This window comes from Danio rerio, chromosome 6 (genome assembly GCF_052040795.2).
Source record: "Danio rerio strain M-AB ecotype USA chromosome 6, GRCz13ab, whole genome shotgun sequence".
Taxonomy (NCBI): Eukaryota; Metazoa; Chordata; class Actinopteri; order Cypriniformes; family Danionidae; genus Danio; species Danio rerio.
In genome coordinates this window covers 13,272,823-13,293,303 of record NC_141026.1, presented here as the reverse complement: position 1 = coordinate 13,293,303, position 20,481 = coordinate 13,272,823, and the positions used below count along the sequence as shown (strand labels likewise).

Sequence of the window (20,481 nt, the reverse complement as noted above, 5' to 3'; positions counted from 1 at the left end):
AAAACCAATTACAAACTACAGCATTTTAAAAAAAATTGTATATATTTTTTGCTGTGTATGTATTTAATAATTTTTGAACCATTATCATACGTTATTTTGATAGATTAGCTTTAGATTAGGCTTTAGTATTGACTAAACTAATGTAAATGCACAAATATAATATTGTAAAGCATCCTATACAAAATAATAATTTAAATGAGAGATTTTTGAGGGGTGTAGTCATATATGGTGAGCACTGTATATATTATAGCAAGGGGGTCAAAGTCAATTCCTGGAGGGCCAGAGCCCTGCAGAGTTTAGTTCCAGCCCTGCTTTAAAACACCCATCTGTAGGTATCAAACAAGCCTTAAGCACTCAATTAGTTTGATCAGGTGTGTTTAATTAGAGTTGGAACTAAACTTTGCAGAGCTGTGGCCCTCCAGGAACTGAGTTTGACCCCTGTGTATTATAGTGTTTGCAACACAAAACAGTGTACTGTAGTTTGTTTAGAAATTGGGTAATATTAGTTGTTATGCTACCACAACAACTACAGCATTTCCACAACAGATTAATTTAAGTACTTTACTATTGTATGGTTCATTAACACTTTAATATTTACCATAAATGGCTATACTTTCTTACTTACTTACTTCCAGGGCCATTTATATTGGAGTTGCTATTTAGCTGCACCATAATAGTGTTTCGTTATATCTAGTTTTAAGAGGTGGGTTGTTAGCCCAATGCTCAACCCCCAACCTGGAGGACCAGGACATACACACATACAGTTAAAGTCTGAATTATTAGCCCCCCTGCAACGGACAGAAGATTTTTTTCAACAAATTTCTAAACATCATAGTTTTAATAAGTAAATGTAAAGGGGTGGGAGGGTAATACTGGCCAAAAGTAAGGGGGGTGGGAGGTGGGGGTAAAAAGGGTTGGGGAGTCATGGAAGATAGTGAAGAAAGGGGCAAGAGTATGTGTCGCGACGAAAGAGAAAAGGGTTGTGAAAGAGAGGGGTTGTGTCGTGGACGAATGTGAAAAGGGTTAGGGAGTCGAGGAAGAAAGTGAAGAGCGGGGCGAGAGGGGTTGTGTTCTGACGAAAGTGAAAAGGGTTGGGTAGTCTTGGAAGAAAGTGAAGAGCGGGGCGAGAGCGGATTGTGTCTCGGATGAAACTGAAAAGGGTCAGGGAGTCGCGGAATAAAGTGAAGAACGGGGCGAGTGGGGTTGTATAGCAGACTAAAGTGAAAAGGGTTGGTTAGTCGTAAAAGAAAGTGTAGAGCGGGGCGAGAGGGGTTATGTCACGGGTGAAAGTGAAAAGAGTTGGGGAGTCGCAGAATAAAGTGAAGAACGGGGCAAGTGGGGTTGTATCGCAGACGAAAGTGAAAAGGGTTGGTTAGTCGTGAAAGAAAGTGTAGAGCGGGGCGAGAGGGGTTATGTCACGGGTGAAAGTGAAAAGAGTTGGGGAGTCGCAGAATAAAGTGAAGAACGGGGCAAGTGGGGTTGTATCACGGTCGAAAGTGAAAAGGGTTGGTTATCCGTAAAAGAAAGTGTAGAGCAGGGCGAGAGGGGTTGTGTTGCGGGCGAAAGTGAAAAGGGTTGGGGAGTCGCAGAAGAAAGTGAAGAGCGGGGAGATAGGGGTTGTGTAGCCAGATCAGATTTCAGAGGTGCTGAATGCAGTTTGTTTCGGCACAAATTAAGCCCTGACTATAGTAATTTTAATGTGAGAAGATTTAAGTTTGTAAATAATTCAAACACAATTTTGCATAAATTGCCCAAAAATACATTAAAGCATTGTTGACTGGTCACATGTGGTGACATATAGCAATTAGAGAATTGTGGTATATTGTCTTTTTTCTAAATATTTAAATACATTTTCAGAAGTTCATGCTTTGTCATTTAATGTGTGTCATTTTAGGGGTGAAAGTTACAATTTTTTGGTGGCAAAAAAGGTCCATAGCATATTGCCAACAGTGCAGTGAGATTAAAACCAAGCAGCTGTGTGTTTTAAAGTGACGGCCGAAACAGGTGAAACAGTTGACCAACAGTTACAATAGAAACATTATTAATGTACACTAATGTTATCTATTCTAATCACTTTGAATTGACTGCATTTTGATGCAGTTTTAGTCACATTTCTGTGTAATTTAACTCTTCTCATATGACTGAAGTGTAAAAAAAAATTATTACCTTTTACCATTTTCCTGAAAATCCTGCTGTTCATAGAAATCTCTAATTTATTCCTGTGTTATTTCTTCAGAGGCAAAGCTTAGCAAAGGATCAATTACTTTAAATGTCAGCATTAAAACTAAGCAAGACTCACTGTCGCCTTGAAAGCTGTAGCTCATATTTGAAATTATAGCAGATTATTCAGCCAACTTAAAAATGCAAAGACATCTGATCGTCTTCCAAACTGAAAATGGTGATTTCTGTCTGGTTTTAGGTGCAGTATGCTATAAAGGAGTATGCGTGTACAGCCATCGATGTGATTTCTCGCAGAACAAGGTTGGGCTTTCTAAACGTGCAGGCTGCGGATGAGGCTCTGCCACGCATTGTTGAGATCATGGGCAAAGAACTGCAGTGGACTGAGCAGAAGAAGAAAGTATGTAGTTTATGTTATGGTGTTTTTTATTAGAATGAAATCTTTTTTAATATTATGTGTGGGTTTTTAAATTAAAGCAGAATCTAGGACTGGGTGATATTGCAAAAAAATTTTACTTTTTCGTATCTTGAATGTCTCTGGCGAGTGCCATTCACGCCCGCGCTGTTCTGGCATCAACCCACCAGATGCTGCTGTCTGTCTCACCGAATGATTGACTGCGCAACCGGCCAATCGGCTGACCCACCCTCCTCTTTCCCTGAACCCAACCAGTTTTACCGATTGGCCCGCCTGCCCGTTCACTTCACTAAACCCGAGCAACAATTTAGAAAAGCCGTCTATGACTGAATGTGGAATTATGGGAGTTTTGATCCTTATTACATCCTACGGGACTCCTGCAGAAATCATGTTAATGTATAAGCTAAAGAATTCAATACTTGTTATCATCTAATTATCATGGCTGTATGAAGCAGAGTTGGGATGAAAGTCAGTAAATCAAGTGGTATTTGCTTATGAGAAACGAGAATGACGCAGCATGAAAGCAGCAGAGCTTTTATTGTTCCACAGTCATCCACTTCTGTTCGTCAAGGTAAAATTGCTTATTGTTTTGCATTTGAAGCTTCTTCAAAACATTTTTGGATAATGTAAGTGAATAAGTCAGCAAAGAATATAGCACTATTTGGGATTTTGTATATTTTAATGTAAAAAATCTTATTTATTGAGCCTTTCAGAAAAGCAGAATAATAAATGGTACAAAATAGTATTCAAACTGGTAATGGTAACATTTACCACTGTGTTAAGCACATAATCAGCACCTGAGGTGATCATTATCATAGTAGTTTATGTTTTTTGTTCAGCCACAACATCGCAGAAATAGAAACCCTTTCTAAGTGTGCTTTCACACCTAGACTTTTGTTTCGGAACCTGTCTCGTTTGCCCAGTTAGCGCGGTCTGTTTGGCATATGTGAATCCAGCAATCGCGCTCGGATCCGCGCCAAAACAATCGCTCCGAGATCGCTTGAATGAGGTGGTCTAGGCTCAGTTGAAACTAACTCTGGAGCGGAGCGATTGTAGTGAGAAACCAATACGATCCGAGCCCAGTTATATCACAGTGTATTATGGATATGTATAAGCATATATACAGCTATATGAAGAGAGAATTATGAGTAAGACGGGAGGTCATTCCAGACATTCCAAGTCTCCCGGAAGTTTCGGGAGTCTCCCGTAAATGCAAAGAGACTCCAGGATGGACTCTGCAAAATAAACTGTAAAACTCTGACCAATGTGAGGAGAGTTTACTCGCACATGACTTGTTTTAGCTATTTTGGCCTGTTTAGAAACTTTGCAGTGTGAAAGCGAACCGCACCAAGAGCAAAGAGCAACAATGCAACAATTTTAATCCCTGTTTCGGAACAACTGAATCGATTCACAGGTGTGAAATCTCCCTAAAATAGAAACTTTAAACGTCATGTTTTGGGTGGTTAGTACAATAACTCCTTTTAACATAGAAAGGATAGCTTTTATCATGTGTTTATGCATCACATCATGTGTAGGTAGCAGTGGTGGGGAAAGTTACTTTAGAAAGTAATACATTACAATATTGAGTTACTCCCCCCAAAGAGTAACTAGTCGCGTTACTTAGTTACTTTTTATGGTAAGTAATGTGTTACGTTACTTCTGTGTTACTTTTGAGTTACTTTTGCGTTACTTTTTGATACCTGGCTGTTTTTTTCCCTTCTTTTTTTAAATACAGGAGCTTAGCAAATAACACAGCACTGTATAACTGAACCTAAATTAAAGCACATAAAAAGTTTTAGGATAATGTTATATTTTAGGTTAATGTCTCTGACTCCAGTGCTATACATGCCGTATATACAGATTATAGAAAGTTTAAAGCAATGTGTTTGCTACTTTTGTACTATTTGTCTTGGGTAAGATCACTGTACATTGAGACAATCACCTTCTTCGATGCGTTCAAAAAATGAACACATTCTTTCATTGACTGCACAATTCATTGCGACTACTTTAATTTTAATTCTACTTTTAATTCTGCAATGATTTAAAAGCTGATTAATTAAACTTAAAAGTAACTCGTGTTACAATTACATAAAAAGTAACTCAAATATTATTACTTATTTTTTTTAAAGTAATGCGTTACTTTACTCGTTACTAGTAATATTATTACATAACTTGTAATGCTTTACACCCAGCACGAGTTACAAATCAAAAACACACACTCACACTTTCAATAAACAGTTTGACAGTGTCTGTCATAGGAAATTTGACATGAATAATTAGGCAAGATGTCTTCTCATAGGATAAGGACACAAAGGCTCATGAATATTTATGAGACATCGACGCATCATCAACTGCACTGATGTTATCTACCACATCCAAACATGTGACGTCGACACAGTGTAGCTTTGAACCCCAAAGACAAAAATAGCTCTTAAAAAATCTGAAAATTCATGAACATTTAAATGAGCGAATGCTAATATTGCCTTCTGTCACACTGACCACAAACATCTCAATTAAAATGCTAAAAAAATATATATTTCTATTATGTATTGAATTTATTCCTGAATTTAAAGAAAAAAAAACGGTTCTACCCTTTACCTTGAACCCAACATTTTTAAGTTTTTTCTCCCGACCCAAAAGCTAAAGGTCTCAGCCAGGTTAATTTAGGTAACCACTAATGAATGATAGACGTCAGCTATTGTTAGCTGGACTCTTAAATAGTCTCCAGTTTACGATAAGAACACAATTCAGTCGTACAATGAACGCCCTGCACAACACCTCTGCATGACTATGACTGTTACGTCTGAGCTCGCAGCAGTGTTTGTAAATGTGTGTGTGTAGAGTGTTTGTTAGCGGGTGATAGTGTTACTCCAGCTTTTGCGCGTTGGTCGAGGGTTTCCTGTCTGATAAACAGAAGCACTAATAATAGCAGCGATCAGTGTGCAGCTTTGATTCTGCTCTGTTCCCATGAGTTGAGCGTTCAGATCTGCTCACAATGCTGATGCACCACACCCGACACACACACACACATACACACATGTATGAACACAGACGCAGTGCTCTGCTGAGAGACCTGATCCAGTGCAGGTGAATTACAGCTCTGCAAAGTCAGACTTTTGAATTTGGGCTAGTTTGAATTCTTTTTATTGCATTTTTCATCTTTTGCTGGAAATATATCAGTGTGTGATAATATACGGAGCTGCTATCACATATACAACATGTCTGAATTTAAATAGACTAAAAATAAAAATTCATTTAAATTTATGCATTTAAATGTATATACAGTTTAGATACAATAAATACATTTTTGTTTAATATTTTTGAAAGATGTCTCTTTCAAATATGGGTTTGTGGAATTTTTTTTTTATTTTATTTTATTTTATTTTTTCAGACTTCTTTTATAAATGGGAAGTTTAAAAGGATTATAAATATTGTATTATAATTCACTGCCACTTAGTTATTGCATTCTTGCGGAGCCATTTTAATTTTTATATTGCTGTAGCTCAGTCCACCACCTTTATTCTTTTGAACATTTTAACCTTTTTTTAACTACTGCTACTAATAATTATAATTTCTTAAACAACAAATCAGCATATTAGTTATTTATAAAACATCATGTGACACTTAAGATTGAAATACTGAATACATTTTACAACCCCAAATCAGAAAAATTTGGGAGAGTATAGAAATAAAAAATAAAGCAGTGTTTTTTAAATTTACTTTGACTTGTATTTCATTGCAGACAATACAACAAACATTATTTAATGTGTTCCTCATGATTTTGATTTATTTTTAAACATGTATTCTTATTTTGTGTCTTGCAACACATTTTTAAAAAATTGGAAGAGACCACTTTGTAATGTTGCCATTCATTTTTACAACACTTAAACGATGTTTAGGGACTAAAGACACCAAGTGATGAAGTGTTTCAGGTGTAATTTTGCCCTATTCTTCTCACAAACAAGTCTTAAGGTAGACTACATTACAGAGTCTTTGTTGTCACAATTTGCACCTCAAAATGCGCCACACATTCTTTATTAGAGGCAGGTCAGGACTGCAGGCAGGCCAGTCAAGTACCTGCATCCTCTTCCTCTGCAGCCAGGACTCCGGACAATTTTTGGGAATGTGATGCAGGTCTGAATAACATAAAAGGATGAATATTTATAAATGAAAAGTTGCCCTGACAAAACATATAATATTTTGTTCATATTGTATGCAATTAAATACAAATTTAAAAAGTAAATTTGGAATCACTTTTTTTTCTTTTTTCCTTTCATACTGTCCCAACTTCTTTCTGATTTAGAGTTGTACAATATATTTGAATAGAAATAAAGTTACTTCAGTTTATAATAATATTTACACAATATTATTATTTTTGCACAATTTACACAATTTTCTACCCATTTTTACCTAACTATTACCAATATTCCTACAACTATTTATCCAATTTTTGATCACATAAATTCAGTCTTGGGAAGCATAAACTTCTTTAAAAATAAACAATTATTTCAGTATTTTTACTCTTTTTTTTATAAGATTTAGTTATGAGTATTTTGGAAGGCTGTTGAGTAAAAATAAATAAAAAATCTGTCAATTTTTTTTTAAAGGAAATAATTTAATTTAAAACCTAATAATAATAATAATAATAAAAAACAGTATTTTTCCCAGAGATGGGTTGTGGCTGGAAGGGCATCCACTGCGTAAATACTTGCTGGGTAAGTTGGCGGTTCATTCCGCTGTGGCGACCCCGGATTAATAAAGGGACTAAGCCGACAAGAAAATGAATGAATGAATGAAAACAGAATTTTTTTCTGACCCTTTAATTAATATTTATCATTTTGAATTTACATATAACATTTTCATTTAACAATAGCTGGTGGTTTTATTCAAAGCGACCTACAAATAAATTATTTATTTATTTAGTGCCTTGAAGACTTCTGTGCAAACATATGTTTGAGACTCAATATGAGACTTGCATTTTTAACTTCCCTCTGCTGAAGTAGACGTCTTTTTAAAAGCTTGCATTGCACAGTATTTAATAAAAATGATTTAGTCAAAAATACTATTAAAGTTAAGCATAATGTGTTTTTTTGTATGTGTGTCTACAGGAAGAGCTGGAAGCAGCGAAGAACTTCCTGTATCTGGAGATGGGTTATAAAGCTCGCTCTGAACAGCTCAGCAAGACCACCGAGATCTCACTCACTCCTCAAGAGGTGGCCAGGTACATGAGATGAGTGACTTTAACTCCATACAATAGTCCAGATGACACACTCTCCTAATAATCTCATTACTTCGACTGACAGGTATAAGAAACGCTTTTATAAATTTGACAAGGAGAGCAAAGGCTTTATCACAACAGTGGATGTCCAGCAAGTGCTAGAGGTGAGTTATACAGTCTTCTTCAGTTACAGTGTCGTGTAAATCTAGCTTTTACATCTCATAGTGCAACAATCTGGTACTTTTCTTTAATATGCCTATCATATGATCTTGGCCATTTCACCTTTTATATATTAAGTCATATTAGAACAATTTCTGAAGTATAATGGGGCACTAAAGACTGTAATTATGCTGAACATTCGGCTTAACCATTATAAAACAATACTATAATATATATATACACACACACACACAGATGAAGGCAAAATTATTAGCCCCCTTTAAATTTTTTCTTCTTTTTAAAATATTTTCCAAATGATGTTTAACAGAGCAAGGAAATTTTCACAGTATGTCGGATAATATTTTTTTTTCTGGAGAAAGTCTTATTTGTTTTATTTTGGCTATAATAAAAGCAGCTTTTAATTTTAAGCTCAAAATTATTAGCCCCTTTAGGCTATATTTTTGTTCGATAATCTACAGAACAAACCATTGTTATACAGTACAATAACTTGCCTAGTTACCCTAACCTGCCTAGTTAACCTAATTATCCTAGTTAAGACTTTAAATGTCACTTTAAGCTGTATAGAAGTGTCTTTAAAATATCTAGTAATATATTAAATACTGTCATCATGGCAAAGATAAAATATATCTATTATTAGAAATGAGTAATTAAAACTATTAGGTTTAGAAATGTGTTGAAAAAATCTTCTCTCCATTAAACAGAAATTGGGGAAAAAAATAAACAGGGGGGCTAATAAATTCAGGGGGGCTAATAATTCTGACTTCAACTGTATTTAGATGGAGCTTGCATGTTCTCCCCGTATTCCTCTGAGTACTTTGGTTGCCCCACAGTCCAAAGACATGCACTATAGGTGATTTGAATAAACTAAATTGGCCCTAGCGTATATGTGAATAAGTGTGTATGGATGTTTCCCATTACTGGGTTACAGCTGTAAGGGCATCTGCTGTTTAAAAACATATTGTGGATAAGTTGAATAAAGGGACTAAGCCAAAGGAAAATGAATGAATGAATGAATATATATTTAAATGATGGTTATATTTTACTAAATACTGATTAATATTTCACTAATTACATTATTTATATTTCATACTTTTTGAAAGTATTTTTGATCAAATTATTAAAGTTTCCAGAAGAGGCTCATTAGAAATACAACCTTCAGCCTACATTTTTGTGAAACTGTAAAAACAAAGTATCATACGAATTACGGGACTTTTCCAGGCAGAAATAACAAAACGGGAGGGTGGCGGGAGATGGGTGTGAAATACGGGAGACTTCCAGGAAAAACAGCAGTAGCTGTAAAAATAGCTGTAAAATCAGGAGCTTGCTCTTGTAGGGGTGTGATTATGACATAGAGCCTGTTGTTGATGTCCCAAGAGGAAAACCTGCTGCTGACACCAGACAGCAGCTCATCAAACTGGGCTCAACTCAGTTGGAAGCACCTCTGAAAGCTGTCATCATCCAGGTATAGTTTCTGAAGGAGTTGATGAGCTCACAGAGCTGGGTGCACCTCTGAAAGGATCTTTTGGACTCAGACACGGCGCCGAATGAATATACACTGTTTTTCAGCCTTTCTAAAGCACAGCTACTCTCTCAATAATATCAATGTTAGCCATTTACAGTAACAATGAAACTAAAGTCATCGGGCCGAGAGATGCCACGTCCATAACACAAATCCACCTCTATTGTGAAATGAATATGAAGTGCGAATGTAGTGAATTTGATGCACAAATTATGCAAGTAAACATAAAACGCCTTCTCTTGAACATAAAATGTACAATGAAACATAACATACAGAGTAACACATTTCAAAATAATTTAAATGTAGACAGCGCTCTCTAGTATATTTGTCATCTGAAACGTGCAACGTGTAGGCTAAGGTACAGATTTCCAATGAGCCTGGACTGTAATTCCTCATCATAATGCTGTGTTCACACCAGACGCGGAACGCGCAGATAAATCGCACTATTCGCGCGTAAATAGTCGCGTGAACATTTGAGGTTACTCGCTTCATTAGCGCATCAAACCCCGCTTCATTTGCGCGTCAAACCCCGCTTCATTCGCGTGTCAAATTCACTTCAGAACAGATGCGGATTCGCGTGATGGGCAGGGCTTCTGTCTGCCCCGTGGCTCTAGCTTCATAGCTAAAGGGCTAACATGGATTTTATGAAGAAAATAACAGTTGTTATGTGCTTTATGAAGGATGATAAACAGTGTCAATACGTTTAGAGCTGTGTTTGAGTCCACTACATCCTTTCAGAGGTGCATCCAGCTCTTTAAGCTCATAGACTCCTCCAGAAACTGAACCTGGCTGACGGAGGCTTTCAGCGGTGCTTCTGACTGAGCCCAGCCCAGTTTGATAAACTTCTTGTCGGTGTTTGCTGGGGGATTTCCAATGGGACACCGACAACAGGCGATACGTCACAATCACGCCCCCACAAGACCAAGCTCCTTATTGGTTAACGCGGCACGAATGTCCCCTAAAGTCCAGATTTTCGAACGCGAGCGCAAAATGCTCAATTCGCGCCACACCATTCGCGACATGCGCACCGCGCAATTCTCGTTATTCGCGCATTGTGCCGCAGGATGTCTATTCGCGCGTTTGCATTGACTTAACATGTAAATCACTCGCGCTTGACGCGCGTGCCGCGTCTGGTGTGAACCCAGCATAAGACTTTTGCTAAAACATAAAACTGTTCAAAAGTGTAATGTTAATTCATTTTCATTCTTCATACTTTATAGATTACCTCTACTTACTATGTACAAACCAATTCGAATTGTCTCTTTAAGTAAAACGCCCAACAATTCTGTGTTGAGCAGAACAGGGATTCGCATGTTAACTGTATTCTTTAGAGACAGAAATGAAGCAAATGTCTGTATTCATCACCAAAGATACAATTTTAAATAATTTCCCTCATGCTTATTAGCCGTTATTCTCTTAGCTCTCATCATCTCTGGTTCTCATGCAGTCCATAAAGGGGCAGTTCACCCAAAAATAAAAATTATGTCATCATTTACTCCTCTGCTTTTTCCAAATCCCTCTGAGCTTCTTTCACCTGTCGAACACAAACGAATATATACCAAAGAACAGCCATAGTATACATTGTTCCTACTATTGATGTTAAGGGCTGCTTTTTTCCAACATTCTAGAGAACATTTTGTTTTGTGTTCAGTAGATGTTGAAGAAATTTTCATTTTTGGGTGAACTATCCCTTTAACATTTTTTTTCTGCTGCCTCTCTGATTCTAATTGTGTCACCGATTTGTGCGTTTTCAGAGACTCAGTATTCACATTGACGAAAATGCTCTTCACGAGATCCTCAATGAAGTGGACCTCAACAAAAACGGACAGGTGGAACTGGATGAGTTCCTGCAGGTACGAACCCTCATACTCCGCTATTTATAGACCACAGTCTTGTCTTGGTGTGGCTTTAGTTTTCAGGCAGAATTCATAGCTATAGGTGTGAAAAAGCCTCAAAATTAAAAGTGCTTGTTATCTTCATGTCAGTACATCCATGTTTTGTCATAAGTCCGCCGCTACATGGCGATTAGTAGCTCTGAAATGTCACACTCGCGTCAGAACGACTCTGAAGTTGATCTGCTGTCTCTGGAGTTTCAGTTAATTAATAATTACCAGCACCATTCTGTACTTTTTACCGTAATGAAGCATGAACTAGATTAACAGATGTGGGTCGGGAGAGAGGTGTTAAAAGTAATAATCACCCTTTCTGGGGTTTGAACCGGTAACCTTTAAATAACTAGCCTAGGCTTTATGCAAAGTCCATTTGAAGACCCCTGTGGTGGAAATCAGGCTTTTAATGTTGTTTAGATGTTGTTTTTAATATGCTTAAAGGCAAACCACATGCAAAGTACTTCAGTCAGCACTAATGCTGAGCATTTTATCATTAAAGTCCGCATGAAATCAAAATCTTGATTATTTATTTTGCAAGCGCACAATGTTAGTCTTCAAGTGAAAAATAAATCTGTGCAATACACAAAATACCTGTAGAATAAAAATACAGTTGAAGTCAGAATTATTCCCCCTTCTGTGATTATTTATTTATTTATTTATTTCAAATATTTCCCAAATGATGTTTAACAGAGCAAGGTATTTCTGATAATATTTTTTTTCTTCTTGAGAAAGGATTATTTGTTTTATTTTGGCTAGAATGAAAAGTTTTTAATTTTTTGAAAGCATTTTAAGGTCAATACTTTTTGGATTGTCTTCAGAACAAACCATCATTAAAAATTGACTTGCCTATTTACCCTATCCTGAATGATTAACTTGATTAAGCCTTTAAATTGCACTTAAAGTTTAACATCTAGCAAATTATTATGTACTGTCATCTAGGAATGCAACGATTAACCAAATTCACTATTAACTGCTTTTTAGTTTGTCATGGTTAATTAGTCGTAAAGGCTTCCCAACACAGAGTTTCTGTTTCATGGAACAAAACTGCTGCAATTTAAAAAAGTTATATGCGCTAGTTCAGAGTTTATACAGTGAAGTTAATACGCATGTACAAAGGATTAACTGTGGCTGAGACACATAGCAGCAGTGGGCTGTTCACATAAGGTGTTTTTTCTGTGCGCAAGTTCATTGTTTCCATTTGAGGTGCAAAGCTTATATTGGGAAAACCTTTTAAAAACAGTTAAAAACATCTCACACTGTAGCGCAGTGCTTCAGTTAAAGTTGAAGTGCTTCAGAACTTGCCGGATCCTGTTCTGGAAAATGTCAGATATTCGTGTTTTGCATTTCGCTTTTTATTTATTTTAATTGATCCGGCATTATCTTGTGCGTGGTGAATACCTGCACGTGTGTGTGTGTGTGTGTGTGTGTGTGTGTGAGAGAGAGAGAGAGAGAGAGAGAATGTAAATGAGAGCAAGCGAAGGCTGTGTGGATTGTGTAGTTGTGCACTCATACACATGACGGTAATCACCATGCTCAAGGTAAAGCAAACGTCACGATCACAATCACTCTCATTGGTTGCCGATTGTTTCGCATGCAGTGAGCAGCGAAAATGAATAATGGCATAGTGGCCAACTTAATATGTGTATTTTCAAAATGACAAAGAGGCAGTCACACAAATTTCCATTTTTTAAAACCAAGAGTAAATCTGATAATGAGCCTGATCAAAAGAAATCTTGAGAAGATAAAACTGCACGAATAGATCAGGATAGTGGGAGACAGAAGCAAAATGATCTTAAGTAAGCCAGAAAATATGACTGAAGAGAAGATGAGACTGAGTGAACCATTTAATTTTTTTTTTTACTTGGCACATAATAGTGAACTGAAAAGTGATTGTTCATACGATTTATGACCGTTCAGAAATGTGATGCTATCACCGTTTAATGAAGTCATGTTCCGGGAAAACTGAAATTGTGTGGTGGACGTCGGTCACGGTAACTTTTATTTTTATTTGCATTGTTCTGGGAATTATGTGTTACAAATTAAGCACTGCTGTAGCGGCAATGCAATGTAAAAAAAAAAAAAAAGATGTGTCAGACGAATTATTACAAATTATTAAAATGATTATGTATGTATGCATGAACACAGATGATAACAACAGTTCATTTAAATATGAGCTAATATATAGCTTAGATTTACGTTAAATCTAAAATAGAAACAAATACAATTTTTTATTTATTCTTATTTTTATTTATTTATTCATTCATTGTTCTGGCATTTATTTTCCGTGTAAAATTATTACTTCTGTTTAATCGTCAAAAACTTTTTTCACTTATTTTTAAGTGCAAAGAGAGAAATTGACTATTTTTTGTTTTTATTAATATTTTGTGCTATATTATTTGGTTACTGAGCAGCAATTAACAACACTTTAAAATATAAGGAGTTTTCATGTGATTTTCTAAGCTAGTAGTGTTTTGAAATGAATGAATGCATAATTGTGATACCGTGATTGTTCCTCAGACAGATAATCGTACAACCAAAATTAACCATACTGTCATCATGGCAAAGATAAAAGAAATCAGTTATTAGAAATGAGTTATTAAAACTATTATGTTTAGAAATGTGTTGAAATAAATCTTTTTAACAGAAATTGGGTAAACAAAAATATACAGGGGGGCTAATAATTCAGTAGGGCTAACAATTCTGACTTCAACTATACATGCATGCAGGATAGTGTTTTCATTTTTGTCCAAACTCTCCAGTAAAGCTAATAGACATACCTCAATTTTAAAACTAAAGCCTCCGTAATACAATAACATTAGCAGTAATATGATAATGCTTTTATAAATTGCGGCTATTAAGTTTAAATCGTACTGTAGATATCTGGCTATAACCATTAAGCTGCCGAGCCCCGTTTCAGATAGTTTGATTATGGTGTGTTCTGCTCTCTGATTGGCCCAGCTCATGAGCGCGGTTCAAAGAGGTCAGATCTCCGACAGTCGTCTGGCCATCCTATTGAAGACGGCCGAGGAAGGCCTGGATCTGAGAGGTCCCGTCTCTGTCGACCGCAGCGGAGGAGGCGTCTGAATCGCGACGGCAAACCCAAACATCTACCAGACAGAGGCTCCTACCGCAAACTTGGATAAACACCAAAAAATGCTGACCACTGTGCCCACGCCGGTCAGATCACAAGCACATCCTCTTCAGTCATTAATCGACCGGCTGGCTGCCTTCGACTACAATCACTTTCTGAAAGAAAAGAATTTGTTTTAGCATGGTTATTATTGAAAAAGTTATTATTAGTGCAGAATATATTTGAAAGAGTATATATTTTTTATTGAATGCATGCAGTGCCATGTTGTGTGACCTCTATGTTGGGAAAAAAAACAATGGAAACCATCATAGAATATAGTTTGACTTTATTAGGCATTGTATTGAATTTTAATGGCCTTTTGTGTCCCTATTAGCATTTTTTGCTTTCTATTTATCTTTTTTGCTCTCTATTAATCTATTTTAAAATAAATCCCAATGTAATATGTCTCAAAACGCACCATAAAGCATTAAAATGTAGTGTTTTTGATTGTTTAATAGCATTGTTTTAGTATTTGTGCACTGTAAACAAATGCTGGGTTCCACTCAATTCCTTCTTGTTATTCAAACACAAATCAATTAAGTTACTTAATTGTTTTCAAATTTAAGTGGACTCAACAGTAAACAATTAGGTTGTCCCTAAAACAACTTGAGAATTGTGTTGTTTTAACTCATTTTAAATAAGTCGTTTAAACAAGCAGCAAAAGTTGTTTTTTGAGTGTAGTGGAAACCATTAGCACTTCTGTGGTGGTTTCTGTTGTTTTGATTTTCAGCTAGGCTGATAGGCATGAATAGACTGTTTCTTTAATGTTTCTTTATCCACTGAGCTTTCTGTTGTGCCATTTTATTCACACAAATGATTTGCTACTGAACACATTGTGGTGAGGTTGCTCAAGGGCTGCTGGTGTCTTCTGAGGTAAATAATGCACTATATTTAAATTTATTTGCAGTTTTATACTATACACTGCTTATTCGTCACTGTGCTGAACTACAGTGATGATTTCTTTTACTTATTTCAAACTCTCCTGATGTTTATGTATTTATTCAAAATCTATCATTTCTGTTATACTATATGTTTTCTTTAATTAATAAATGTTGATTATTTAAGGGATATTGTACATCTAGGTGGTCCAACAACTGCCTTGATGTACATTATTACACTTATTACACGGCTTCTAGTCATTACACTCGAAAGATTGATCTGGGCTGTAGTAATTTACTAACTTTTTAATGAAATGTAATGCTTGCAGAAAAAAAAAAGCGGCTGAATGCAGCCTACACTAACCTACGTATAATTGATTCACAGAATTGCACTAAAACAATCAAGAACAGTGCCATGAAAGATATAAGCATAAGAAGATACTAACTAATGGTCAGGATGATTGGTAGTACACGGATGAGCCCATATGAAAAATACTATAGTAAATACTATAACATTTACATTTAAATTACATTTAGTACTATAACACTTCTGCAGCAACAGGACATCAACATGACATCGTATTGACATTGTGGGGACGATGGATTTGAAACGAAAATCGGGTTGATGTTAGAACCCAACGTCAGGCCGACATCAATGTTCAATGTCCAACATAAAATCAACCAAATATCAATGTCTAATCATGTCACATCTTGAGACTGTGTGGATGTTATCACTATGACACGTTGGATTTTGGTCACTTGTCAGCACAACCTAAAATCAACCAAATATCAACATAATTTGACATGGTTATTGCACATAAAAGAAAAAGTTGCCCTTAGACGTTGGCTAGACATTGAAATTTGGTTACTGGACGTTACAACCTAAATCTAACCTAATATTAACGTCTTATGATGTTGTGTGCCTGCTGGGATACCATAGTATTTGAAGTCAACATGAAATGAGAATTTACAATGTTTATTTTTATTTAAAGTGAATAATTAATCTGTGCAAGTTAATTCACTGGAAAATAAATGTTTGTTTCTGTAATCTTTAATCAAAGATCCATAGCAACTGTATAACAATAATCTTTACCATGCCCTTATTACTTTTAGTTTGTTTATGAGAGAATGATGCATAAAAAGAAAGCCCCGCCCCTACTCAATATTCTGTTTCAGTTGGGACTAAATTAACATACTGGAATAAAAGTCTCAGCAACTTCCGTTTCACGCGGACTTTAAGTACTTAAATTACGCTGTTGTGATAATACTATAGTTGCTATGGCACAGCAACTATAGTAATATCAGAGCCATAGAGAGGTGCGACAACGGAAGTCCAAAATGATCAATCGTGGTGTGACTCATGTCGACTTGAAAGTGCTTCAGTTCATTTAAATAATGTTACACTGTAAAACAAATTCTTACTGCCTTTTATTTGTAGTTGAATCAAATTAACTTTTCTAAATCAGTCAAACTGACTAAAAATGTTTTGTTAAACTTTGTATAGCCACAAAAAAATGTTGAAACCTGATTAACTTATTAAATTAAGTTCAAGTAACGTAAAAAAATAAAACATTTGTTGTCATGGCTTTTTGCCATTTAATTTTTACAGTGTAGATAACGTTAAAACATACACAATTTTAATGTTGAAAACTTTGTACCTTTCGAAAGTGCAAAACCAACTGTCTTCAGCTGTAACTCAGCTGTAAGTGCTAATTTCTGGGAATTATTGACTGGCTCCATGATCCGCCATTGCTGTTGAACAACAACAACAACAACGTTCCATTGGAGTCAATGGAGTTGTCGCAACTTTCTCTCTCTATGGCTCTAAGTAATATAAGCAAACTACAATACTGGTTTTGTACAACTATACACTGTAAATAATGCTGGTTTCCACATAATTCCTTCATGTGGTCCTAACACAAATCGAATAAGTTAACTTATTTGTTTTTACAAATTTAAGAGGATTGAAGATAAGCAATTAAATTGTCCCCCCCAAAAAACTCAATAATTGTATTAAATCAGCTCATTTTTAAATAAGTAGTTTAAGCAAGCAGCAAATATATTTTTTGAGTGTAGGTTATATTATACTACAAAACACCACAGATTACTACAGTAAAAACGAAAGTATACCACACTGTTTATTAGTTTATCAGTTCACTGTAGTTAATTCTACAGTAGCTGTGCTGTACAATTTATTAACATTGTACATACTATAATACAGTGCTCAGCATATATAAGTACTCCTCTCACAAATCTGTTTTAAATTCATGTTTTGAATAGGAAGCTTTTCAATATTATATTTGTGTATATGCATTAGATTATTCTGTACTGAAGCCAAATCTGGAGCGTATCTAACAAAATAACTTACGATAACGGTCCAAAAACTAGCACAACCAAATTTATGTTATAGAAAAATATTAAATACAAATATTTAAAAAAGAGAAAAAATCAAGAGAAGCAAAAAAAAAAAAAATTTTTTGTAGAAATTTTGTAGGTGGTTTTTTTTTTTTTTTTGCTTGAATTTAATTGTATTATCTTTCTATTTCTATATATGTTTTGTGACAAAATATTTTAATAAATATATCTGTTTAATAAACCGATTTTGTTTAAATGCACCAAAATACAATGCCTATATTCACTGAGAAATAGATACAAATTTTTATTTTCAAAATGGGGTGTACTCAATTATGCTGAGCACTGTGTATATACAGTATAACACACATTACTATAATTCAAAAACACAATAGTATTTACTACAGTATTTTTTTTTAATCTGGAAGCTTGTCTTATTAGTTTCAGCAGTTGTTGTCTAGGAATAACTTACCTTGGAATGTTGTGATTGGCCGATCAGAATTGGGTATTTCAGTGAGCCGTGTAATAAACACATTTTAAAATACAGGTTATTTATTTCCATTGAGGGTTCTATAAGGAGCCATTACATCTTAAGTAACTTTCCATTCCACGAAAGGTTCTTAAAAGTGAAATGGCTTTTGAGGATTGTTTAAAAGAAAAACTTAAGAATTGTGCACTGAAATATTCATTGGAGAACATACAGTACATGTAAACTCCATTTTGAAAGCTTTTATTTTTAAGAGTGTATGTAGTTGTGTTTTATCCAGATCAGTTGTTGTATTTTGTCTTAATCAGGTTGTGTCCAGTCTTTTCATTAGCTCTGATTCAACTAATTTTACAGGTATAATTAGACTTAAGAGTGTTTGTTTTAATGGAGAACATTTAAAACTTTTTCTTAATCCTTGCCTGAACAAGCAATTTGTTTTTCCATTCATCATGAAATAATATGGAACATTATAGATGATGCAAACGATATAGAGGATAACAGGGAATGTACTTACGTGCCTTACTTTTTAAAGGGATAACTATAGTTTACTCCAAATTTAAAGAGTCATTTTTTTCATGAGATTCTTTGATGTGAGGAAATAAAAAATAAGATATTCAGAGAAATGTTAGTGTGAAAACTGTATAGGATTCTATTGACTTTTTATCCCTAAAATGAAAGTCAATGAGAATTGATACCATTTGGTTTTCAACATTCTTTGAAATGTCGTCTTTTACTGTTTGGAACCACATGAAAGTAGTCAAATTTGGGTGAACTGTGCCTTTAAAAAGTCACTTTTGCATGTCGAAACGCACAGTCCAATATACACTAATAACTCAGTCTTTAACTTTATTTTTTATTGATTTATGTTCAATCTTTAAGAACACAGAACCGGCTTTTTAATGAGGTTGGATGCTTTAAGCTTGATGATATAAATTTAATATTGTATTGTACTTTAAGGCTTCTGTGATTTTATAATCCATTTTGGTTCATTAACATAATGTTTTTTAAAGCAAAACGACCACAAAGATTGTCATGGATCTTCCAGGATCACTGTTTTGTTTGTGGGTAAGAGAGGAACCACCGACTTTTAACACATGAGAGCAGATGCAGTTTATCTAATTTATTGTTTGTCCCGACAGGATGTAATTTCAGCCTGATCCTGATTGAAAGAGATTCATATTTTGTGAAAACAGAATGTAGAGGAAATCAATCTGCAATGCCTGAGAAACACAATTCTGTAATTAAATGTATCTGGTTGCCTTGCTCATTGTTCGGATGTGCCTTTATTTTGTGACTGACTGTTGTTATGTTCAGTGACTTCATGTTTCTCACATAATGTTTGTTGTAGATGAAGCATGTGTTGTCTTCTTCTCACGTATGTTTCTCTCACCCAGACAGAGCCTAAAATTGACAGTCGACAAACACCAATTTGGAAAAACACATCAGTGTTGGTATGTACACAGCAAAAAATTGCTTTTCTTACTGTTTTTTATTATTATTTTTTTTATAGTTTCTAATCAAAAAATCTAAAAATTCTTAAATTAAGAAACATTTTCTATGCAAGCGATACATATTGTCTTGCTTTAAAAAAGTTATATCCCTTACATTAAACCAATTTTCCTGAAAACAGGCAGAATAATCTTGATTATTTTGCTAATTTTAAGGAAAAACGTACTTAATTTTGGCAAATTATTTCCTAAAGAGCACCTATTTACCCCCTTTTTCAAGATTTAGGACAAGTATTTTGTGTCTTTTTAGAATGGGTCTGTGAAGTATCTACTGAAAACACCCATCGAATTTATGACACCTTTAAGTGTCATAATGTCCACAAACCGGGATTCCATAATGGAAATCAACAAGAACCAAAGCTACCAACATTTCTTCAAATTGCTATAAAACAAAACGCACCCTCAAACATTTAGAATGAAAAGCGTGAGTAAATGATGACAGAAAGTTCATTTTTGAATAGACTGTCCCTTTAAGGTGCTTAACCAGGACCTCTGCTTGAGTTAATATGCATGCAGTGTAATTATATCGGATTCACAGGGTTATTCTGACACCATCTGAAATGAGGATTAGCTGTAGCTGCAGACCTGGGATGTTAGTTTAATTGCATTTTGCTAGGTGCTGATTTGGCTGGAATGGGCCACACTCATCTCACACTGTGAAAGAGGCTGCGGCTCCAGGGATTATTAGCCAGGCGGACAACGAGATGCCCCGAAAGACCCTTTGGGC

At 35.3% G+C, this 20,481-nt stretch overlaps 1 protein-coding gene across 1 annotated transcript in view; it reads left to right on the top strand.

Moving 5' to 3' along the window:
- gpd2 (glycerol-3-phosphate dehydrogenase 2 (mitochondrial)) overlaps positions 1–19,510 on the top strand; it is a 77,962-nt gene extending 58,452 nt beyond the window's left edge. The window contains 5 exon segments of the mRNA NM_001442041.1: positions 2,420–2,578; positions 7,702–7,814; positions 7,897–7,975; positions 11,265–11,363; positions 14,358–19,510. Coding sequence (NP_001428970.1) covers positions 2,420–2,578; positions 7,702–7,814; positions 7,897–7,975; positions 11,265–11,363; positions 14,358–14,483 — 576 coding nt within the window. The 3' untranslated portion in view covers positions 14,484–19,510.
- Positions 19,511–20,481: the final 971 nt, after the last annotated feature.